General features: G+C 42.0%; 1 protein-coding gene across 4 annotated transcripts in view; it reads right to left on the bottom strand.

The window, feature by feature from the left end:
- The window catches only part of mob2a (MOB kinase activator 2a), a 62745-nt gene that overhangs the window by 6530 nt on the left and 45895 nt on the right, over positions 1-10320 (bottom strand). For 3 of the 4 annotated variants that reach the window (XM_030732208.1, XM_030732206.1, XM_030732207.1), the window contains exon 2: positions 231-391. In XM_030732208.1, coding sequence (XP_030588068.1) covers positions 231-391 — 161 coding nt within the window. Of the gene's footprint in view, positions 1-230; positions 392-6459; positions 6690-10320 lie in introns of those variants that run through there. The other variant, XM_030732205.1, reaches the window with a different exon arrangement.

Raw genomic sequence — 10320 nt, 5'->3', positions numbered from 1 at the left:
GGATCATGTTAAGGGCTCAGCTCTCTTAACCCACTGGAACATCTTATTATATCCATGTGAGTGACAAGTGCATATAGATGTGGAAAACTAACCCTTTTCAAGTGGGAGTAAACACCAAGCCTAAGTAATGAATTTGGACCTTGCCAAATATATTTTTTATGCTAAGAAGCTCCAACTCTCCAACTCTGTTGTTTATATTTGTCATAATCACCACAGTCACAGATACTCACTGTTGCTGGCTAGCCATTCGTTGAGGTCTATCTCTCTGGGCAGTACCACCAGTTCTTTAAGGTCAAAGTCCACTACACGGACTTTTGTGAACTCTGGTTCCAGGTACTGTTTCTTCTCTTCTGCTGGTGGCTTCTTTCCATTTGGCTTCGTTTTGGACTTCCTGGAACACAGAAGAAAAACAAGGCAGGTTAATGAACCGATAAGCTGGTGAGGAGGCAAATAAAAGATCAAGTGAAGTTGGAGAAGTTTACAATACCCAAGAATGATGCAAATTTGTAAAATTACAGTTTAATTGGATGCAGTAAAGAACAAATAGCACAAGTATTTTCCCCAAACAGAGCTGCTACAAAAAAAAAAAAAAATTCTGCAACTAGCCTTTCAAAAGGAGCAGGTCAAATGATAAGCTGACAGACAGAAACAAAACAGCCCAGAATTAATCCTTCAGTAAAATTCATGCATCCAATGCATAACAGATTACAAAAATATCAGTTACACACACGCAAAAAAAAAAAAAAAACATTGTGACTTTTCCAACATTTGATTCACAGCAGCCTAAAGAGACCAAACAAAAGAGCTCTTTGTTACAAGTACTCATCATCCAACTCTGACCGTGACAGAATGTTAGGAGAATAGCTTCCATAAAGGCAGCCATCCACAGCGTCTTGTACTTCCACTGCTAGATTTAGCACTGTGATGTGATATTGCACTGTGCCAGGGCTCCCAGGGCTGAGCCCTTGCACCCCCCCCCCCCCGAAAACTCATCTTCCTTCTTCATGACTTTGAAAGTTAGGACTAATACCCATCTTAATTGAGTATTCTGTTCAAGCCTTTTCCACACCCTAAAGACTCTATTCCTCTTCTCAATTATACCTACATCTTTATTTAACTCTAACATGGCTGTCTGACAGCTGGGTTTGCTTAAGGACAAGGAAGTTTCAGTCTGCTCCTTCGATTTATTTATTGTGCTTCTGTTGACCTTCATTTCCGGCCTTCTTGCACTTATTGCTAATTCTCCTCATCCTTTTCTCTCCACACCCGCTGTCCAAACACAATGATCCAGCAATGGGGTTTTGGCTCTTGCCCCACCCTTCATATTCACACCCTACCATTGGCAAAAAGGCAGCTCTGGCTCCAGGATTGCAGAGAGCTGTTTTAACAGCACTAATGACGAAGGACCATAAATGCCCTTTTCCAGCCGCAGCTAGAATCCCTTCACTCAGAACACTAGAGTTTACAGGAGAAAAGTTAGCCACCTTCTTGGTTTTCTGCATGAAGAAAGAAAAAAAAAAAAAAAAGTATTACATTCACAACAGAGAGCACAGAAGGAAAAAAGAGCAAGAAAAGTAGAAAGAAATGGAGAGAAGAGGGAAGATCAACAAAGGCCCAGCTGATATCCATGGGAACTAATAAACACTTTCAAAACACGACTGGACTGTAAAGCATGAGGCCTCTTGGCCAGAGCTGTGTTCAAAAGCCCTGCACAGTTTAATTCCCTTCTCCAGGAAGCATCACCCATCTTTCCACCTCAGCAAACAAGGAAAGGCATGTCAACATGTGGATGCATACAGAGCCCTGCAGCTTTCCACTTTGTAAATTTTTAAGACACCCCTCCTCCCCCCTCCTTACATGCTCACTGTCTTCTAATTTATCTGTCAAGACAAATGCTTAGCTGTAAACCATCTCTTGGATGCTTGTGAAAACATTAAAAGGACTCGCACTTCCACAGTCACTCTCACACAACATTGCGCAGGTTCTTGTTTGTTGGGAAATGATTCTTCAGGCTGTTCTGATCTTCCTATCAGGCAGCACCTGAGCTTGTTTTGGCCTCATTAAAATTAAAAAAAAAGGAAAGGACACTGCAGATTACACACTGCTAGCTAATTATTAATGACAGGCTACTTTCTTCAGTTCCTCCACTCATCTGTCTTAAGGCATCTCTTTCTGCCCTTTTCCCCCTATCTTTCTGTCCTCACACCTTAATTTATGCTTGTACTCCAAATGTACTGCGTACTCTCGACTTACTCTTAACTGTTGTCCTGGCCTACCAGCTTTCCATTTCTCTCATTATGACCTGCACGCTGACTCACATTTTAATTACCCTTCCTTTTTTCACATTTAAGTGCTTCAAGTGCTTGTTCCATTTTATTTTTTCTTATCGCCATCTGCTTCCTTCCTCTAGCCAAAACAAACAAAAAAATACCCCCCCCCTGGGGGCACAGACAGATTTATGTGGTCTATGTGGTTTTGAGCTATGAGGTACATGTTCCATCATGTGAAAAAGCTTTTCCCGACGGAAGAGCTTCATCCTTGGATACCATCAGCTCTCACAACTTTTCAAAGGTTTTGCTAAGCCTCTCAGAACAACCGATCAGGTCCTGTGAAAGGATCCTTTTGAAAACATTCTGTTTCACTGAGGCATTTCCTGCCTTTCTTTTTGCAATTTCATAATTTTCCCATACAATTGCCTCCTTCAATTCTTATGAACATTTGAGGGTAAGGGGAGGTGATGGTCTGTAGCCATTAGTTTATTTTAAGCTAAAGAAAACTTCCCCTTTGCCAGCACTCCTCCCTTCATACATCCAGTCTGCCCTCTCTACAACACACAACTTTGTGATTGGTAAAGTTCTTCAAGGCAAGTTTTGGCCATAAAAGGCATCAGATGCCTCTTTCTCCTTGCCAGATCGGGGGCAGATCAGGGCAGCCCAGAAGGCCGGAGTGTGGAGGGGAAAAGGCACTTTTGTCTGGGACTTGGGGAGAGGGAAAGCCTTCCTGGCACCAGTGGAAACAAGTCTATGATGTGGACTCAAAAGCAAGACATGCATGTAAAGCTGATTTAGATACAAGTGGAGGGCTGACAAGCAGGAAGAATCACCTGCTGGTGTTTATCTGCAATAAAAACAATAAGGAAATAGGGCTGTTAGTCAGGTTAGGCAAAGTTCAGCACTGCAGAACTGTGGCGTGAGTGACCTGGCAGCTGTTCAACTGTTATCCACTCTCACTCTTTCACAGCAATGCCTCCTCCCCCACCATCCAAGCCATCTTCTCTTACTACCTTTCCTCTTGTACAACACAACACAATAAGTACACAGCAAACACACAATCTCTCTCTCTCTCACACACACACACACACACACACACACACACACACACACACACACACACACACACACACACACACACACACACACACACACACACACACACACTCTGGCAGTAGCCCCCTTTTCCTTTTCACAGATGACCCAGCTGGTGACAACAGCTGCGTCATGAGCCTGAGCCCACCAGAGACCCAGAGAAAAACTAGAAGAAGCAAGTTCTATCTGGTCTGAAAGACGGTTTGTGCAGACATGTGAGCATCCACTAAGACCGTTCAGTCAAACATGCATATACATGACTTCACAAATGACTGCAAATGTTAACTGCTGATTGTTATCTGACAGAGAGCCAAATGAATCCAGGATATACTTGGTTCTAAAAAAAGGTTTGGTATAATAAAGAGAAGAAAGCCTGTTGCAGGTGTGCCAAAAGCCCATCTCATTACCAGAATCTGGTTCCAATTAATCCTGGCAGCACATGGGGCCACATTAGAGAGGTATCCTGAAGAATTAACTCTAGTACTTTCTCTAAAACACCAAGTTTGCTACTAAATAGCTGGCCCCCCTTCCCTCAGGCACATGCCCACAAATGCTTCAGAAGTACTCACACACCATGCCGCCTCCTTTTTCCTATAACTGTCTTATCACCAAATCCTTAATACACTTCAAAATTGACATTCATGCTTTAAAAACCCCCATTCTGTGTTTTTACTGATTCTTTCTGTGAGGTTTACACAAACACAGAAACCTGTTCAACAAAACCCATGTAATGACATTCCCCTCGAGCCTATGGCTCCCGCCAAGCAAGATATTACACAATTGTTGCTTGAAATGGCTTTTGGATGGCAGGAGAATCCAACAACTAGCATATGGATGCAGTTAATTCAATCTGGTTGGGTGAGCTGCATGAGCAACACTGACAAAAAAAAAAATACCATTTTCTCTCAGCTGCTTTATATTTGGAGAGGTTTGGTTTAGACTAATAAAAAAAAAAAAAGCACTGGTACAACAAGACAGAAATGCATAACGTAAGTTCTGTTAAAACAAGAAGAGCCACTCTAAGGTGCCAAGACAAACTCTTCGCAACTCAATGAGTCCCTAAAACTGTACTGAAAAACACTTTCACAATCTCTGACATGGGTGAGAGGTACAAATCAGCACAGGCATCAATCAGAGGCTGTACAGCCAGGAAAGAAAACCTTAACTACCCAGACCTTCAAACAAATGCATGGCAGTTTAACTATCAATCATGTTGTCTCCTTTGTCAACTTACTGTAGTGTTCACACTGGTCAAGATGAAAAGAAAAAAAACAAAAACAAAAAAAAAAACAGTAAGACATGGACAACACTGATCTTCCACGATAAGACCAGGACTGAGTGAATGAACTCTGCTATTTTGTTAAATAAGCTGCTTTCCTCCAAGTCAGCCGATCTATTTCAGGACTTAAATTAAATAGGCCCAATGGCTCCCTTCACTGAAAAACCACAGGGGGGGTGGGGGGGCAGTGTGAGCACACCAAAGCTACACCACAGCAGCCATTATGGAGCTAAAAAAAGAAAAAAAGAGAGGCTGACTTAAGGATTGACTAAACCTGGGGTCCAGCCTTGTTAATGCTAAAGAGTAAAACAGAGTTATAAGTTTCTGTGTAGTTCTAATGTTTGCCAATTTTAGTTTTTGAGCAAGCAGATAAGAACAAAACAGAGACTGTCACCACTTCATAGCTTCACTGGGGGTGAAAGCAGCACTGTAAATGAATAAATAAGAATGGTAGCCAGGGTGCAGACCTAAACATCTGTAAATACACACAGCATACATACACACAAACACACCCTATCTACTAGTCCTGCTCGGCACAGCTCTGGCTACTTCTTCAGGGGCTCTCAGTCTAGCAGAGTATGCAAGGAACCCCTGTGAAACCCCCCCTTTTTTATCACCTCCAAGGTGAATACATTAAGGCTGTAGTTCTTTGGTGATCAGCTGATTTCAGGAATTGAGTTCTCAGGAAAACAGGAGCAGCAAAACTTGTTCCTACATGCCGCAGGTCTTGCAAAAGACACAATATATTGTACAACAACACTTTCTGCTGCTGCCCTTAATATCCTGGCTAGAATCTGTTAGAACCTATAATGGTGGTGAATCCCCTCACGATCCTTCCCCACAAAACACAAAGGCTGTGAGGCATGTGCCCTTTGGGCTGCTGCTCAAAAAAACAAAAAACAAACAAACAAACAAAAAAAACCCCAACACACCTGCCCTAAACCTTGAAAGCCAACAGGAAACTCATGTGACTGTCTGTCCCCTGGAGGAACACACTCATAATGACTGTATGTTGCAGACACATGACACAAACAGGGTAGATACACATTCAAAAATCACCTTTGCTTGAACTAACTGTATCACTGTGTATGACCCACAAACACACTCTTTACCACGGTATTTGGGTCAGGCATTTGTTGGGTATTAAGTCTGCTCCTTTATATCGAGCAGATAGAGTTAAAATAATATTTTATACTACCTTTTGGGGGCATGTACTCACTTAATGTAGGTTTGATCACTGACCATTTGATCATCAATTTTTACTAAAAAGGGAGGTGGTGGTTACAATCATTTTCTGTGACTCAAAGAATTAACTATGTTCAAATGTTGCAGGGGGTCTTCAATAATTTATTAGTGTCATATTTCTCCTGCTCTTGTTGAGTTATGCTTAGAGATGCAGGAAGAGGAATGAGACATTTTCAGGCTATACTGGTATAATACTTGTGTAATTACTGTAGTGAAGCGGGACCTAGTTTATCTTCCCGGTCAAGTTATGGGGGTAACAGATTTAAACACAGGCCAGTGACTTTTTTTCTGTGCAGTTTCAGACACAAAAACGACCACAAGGCATCTTTAACTGTTAGCAGTGCTGTAATCAAAAGACGGTGAAATACGACGTCGGAGAAAAACAATATTCCTCTCAATTACAGTCCACGAGGGTTTTTGCGAGTAAAAGGCAGATACGCGACATTAAAACAAACGACTGTCTCGGTCAGTCGCAGCTTCATTAAAGTAATAGAACAGTCGTTATTAGCAATGATCAAGACAGGCAAGTTATTAGCAGATAAAACACTTTAAAGTTAAAGTAAGTTTTACCTTAGTACTTTTCCGACTGCCTGCAGCACCATTTTGCAACTTAGTCCGGTTTTAGGGTTTCTCTGAGAGTGCATGACCTTCTTATCTCCAGAAAAGGAGCAAGAATCTCTGATCATAGCTTAAAACATAAAGAAAGATGTCAGAGTCTCTCCTTTAGACTGTTTAGCTGCAGTCTGTGAAAACACCAAGGTTTGACCTATGTGTAGCTGTGACTCACTGTAAGGAAGAGAAAACTTCGTGAGCACACTTCACAGACGGGCTGCCCTTCTCTGTCGCCCTCGTCCAATCAGAGAGGAGAAAAGGGGCAAAGTAGGCGGTGCGCGGTGACGTCAATGTCTGCCCATGTGGACTGTGTTCAGCCTTTCCCCAGAAGTGCAGTTACAATGTAGCAACAGGTGGTCAGCAAGTAAATGACTACAATACAGTAAGATGTCGCGACATTTTATATGCCTGCTGTAATATAACAGGTTTACACAAGAATGACGTTTTTAGTACTTACTACAGTCATACTCCATGAGTGGATTACTTTCAGAACGGATGTAGACACTAATATAACTAAAAGCAATATAGGCATTCTAAATAACACTATCCTATGCGTTTTCTCAATATGAATTGCAGATGAAAAGCCCTTGAAAGACATGAAAGGATAGTTAAGATTAGACCTATAATGTTAAAATAACCATTAAAAGCTTTTGTGAAAATTAGTGCCCTGCATACTGGGCAGCATTCCTCCTGTTCACTCTGATCTTCACCTCAGTCAATTTATGATAGGCTGGCAGCAGTCAGGCGAGTTCAGACGTGACTATAAGAGTTGAAGAACCAGTGAGGGAATCAAACAAAGCCTGTTTGAGTGCCAAAGGTACATGTGTAAAAACATCTAGCAGTTTCTTTGCATTTCTTCAGGGCCAGGTTTTGTTTGAGATGATTCAAGATGTTTTTTTGTTTTTTAAATAGTCATAATCTAAAGCACACGCATGACATAAATTCTAATTAAATTGTCAGCAAAGAGCTGAAGCGACTGAAGCGAATACTCAAGTACAAAATGTGCTAGAGTGAATGAACACAGACAACTGGAAAGTGTTCCACTGATGAGAAGATTACAACTAGTGTTACTAAGCTATCATTCCCTTGCTGGTCTTCCCTCTAATTACTTCCTTACAGACAAGCCCTCTTATTCTCTCTTCACACATTTCGCCACCTCACTCCATTATTGTCCGTTTTCCCTCCGTCTCCTCAGACAAACCTTGGCGTGACCAACTATAGTACAGATGCATAGGCACAAATCAACGGGAATCTGTAGAGCTATATGCATGCCTCGTGTGCAGCTGGGGGGATGCATTCTTGAAACAAAGATAAAACAGATTGTCAGGATGTGTGTGAGGTCTATGCTTGTGTATGTAATGCTTGTTTATGTTTAACCCCTATGTGATCCACAAAAAAGAATCCAAGAGACAGAGTCTGACAGGCACCACATCCTGCATGCCACATCAGGGGTAACATACTGAGCTGGTGTTTGGTGGGTGGAGATGGGTGATCCAGAAGCCCAGTGAGTGGCTCTGGCTCTGGTGTCAACCATGGGGAGTAGGGGGAAGGGGGGGAGAGTGAGAGAGACCAGAACAGGGCACCGACTCTTTCGACAAGATGCTAACTATAGCTTCAGTCTGGACTGGGCCATAAAGAATCCAAAAAATAAATAAAAACCCAGTGCAAACAGGGGGACAGGAGGGAGGAGCATGCTATGTGTCTGGCTTAGTGTGCGTAAGTAGGAACAAACAGTGACTGTGTAAGCAGGCAAGAGACTGAGGTAGGGAGGGGATGCAAGGTCCTATAACCAGATGTGGGGGTGGTTTGTGTTCAATTATCAAAAGTCCAGAGGTCTTAGTGGCAAAATGTTCTGAATCTTGAAAACTGTGCTGCAAATTTGGATCAAATTCCTGGCATTTTGGTAAAGTTCTTCAGAACTGCTAGCAGTTTCATTCTGCTAAATTAAAATTTTTTTTATTATACGTTATTTAAAAGATGAAAAAAATAAAAGCTTTTTTTTTTATCATGAATATACTCTTAATGACAAAGCATAGTATATCATAAATACTATCATAATACTTATGTGGCCTATCACAGTGTGATACTGCTGTTAAAACAGATGTAATCACGAGAAAACAGTGTGTTGCTATAATGGAAATCCCATGCTTGAGGAACTTTCCACTAATTCCACTAACTACTGGACCCATGTGGTCACTGAAAACAGAAAACAGCCATTCAAGATCACTGGCGCTTGGCCTCTACAATCACTTGTGGGGACAAAGCATTTTAATGAATCAGGCATTAAAATCAGAGAGGAGATGGATTTTAACCTGTAGTGGACTTTTCTTTCACTGAACAGGCAGCATATAGTCACACCTGCAGTCTCCAGTGCTGTGTGAGCAGGTGGAGACTGATGATGCATGAGCTGGACCTCTCTTATGCAACGTTTGACGTGAATGGAAACTAACTGCCACATTCCACTGTATCGCAGACAGAGGTTTACTCTTCCCTTGCTGCTAACGTCACTGTCACCACCCCTTCAAATACACAGACAAGGCTACCTGCTTTCACCAAACCAGATGTTGATGAAAAGAAATGATAAAGTGGGGGGGGGGGGGGGGGGGGGGGGCTATATTAAGAAAGGGCTAGATATAAAAGGGGAAATCCTGTAATGACCAAAAGGTTACACAAACACAGGGTAAAACTCGCTTCTTCTGAATACACACTCATTTGCCGGTAACGAATGCTTCTTGAGAAAAATTATGAAACTTTTTTCTCAACTGTAAAAAAAAATATATATATTTTTTTGGGGGGGGGGGGGGGGGGGGGGGTTTAAACAGTGACGTGTGTCGAAACACTGACATCACTGGCCATGTGATTTAAGGATGAGTAAAAGCCTTAATCTGATGAGGATTTTTTTTAAAGCATGATAGTTGTAGTCACAACTGATCAGAACAACAGATAAGGAAAATAACTGTGGAAGAAATGTAAGAAATCCAAATCACCACAGCACTGACATCATGGTGCTTCTATAACACGTTGAGTTGCGGAAAGTTTTAATATGTTGAAGAGTTATTTAGTGGAGGCTAAGATTCTGAATAAAGCATGTTGGCGAGTGGCAGTCTCTTTGGCTGGCCCAACAGGTTGAGTCTGAAAGTCAGTGGACAAATTCCACCTATTTGAGACAAAGAAAACATTGATTCCAGGCCAGCACTACATGAGTCACGACCGTAGCAGATGTGCCTCGGGGCCAGGCAACAGCCTAGTCATGGCCCTGCTGCAGCAAATCTCCAGCCAATCACAGCTGGGATCAAAATGATCGGGTAAGGCACCCAACCATGTTAAAATCCAAAATAAATGAATCGGAAACAGTAGTTCCAAGTTTCTCTATATGACCTGTTGGTGTTGCCTTCTGGGCATGTGGGAGTGTGCACTGTGTTTGGTGTAGGTCTTAGCAAGTGAAAACAGCGCAGACTGAAGGTCTTTAGAGCCTGGGGGTTTTCTATAGGCATGGATAAAGGTCAGCAGGGCCAGGAGACACTTTGGACCATGAACCCAGCGACCTGCCCTGTAGTACAAAACTCCTGAATTAGGAAGAGAACCAAGAGAAGAAAAAAAAAAAAAAGAAAATCAGTTTAACAAAATCACAGCATCTACTACCATAGCCCCCTGATAAATGAAAATAAGGAAAGAAGTGAACCTAGAAAAGGCTACTTGGGTAATCTATAAACTTCCCACTCCATTTTTCTTCTGCTAAATTCTGCAGATAAATGGGCATGCACGGTCTGTATTAAATATCTATGTATGTCTGTGCACTTACAAAGCCTGAGCCAGAAT

This window comes from Archocentrus centrarchus, chromosome 6 (genome assembly GCF_007364275.1).
Source record: "Archocentrus centrarchus isolate MPI-CPG fArcCen1 chromosome 6, fArcCen1, whole genome shotgun sequence".
NCBI lineage: Eukaryota > Metazoa > Chordata > Actinopteri > Cichliformes > Cichlidae > Archocentrus > Archocentrus centrarchus.
Note: the sequence above shows the minus strand (reverse complement) of the source record. Positions and strands in the feature narration are given on the sequence as shown.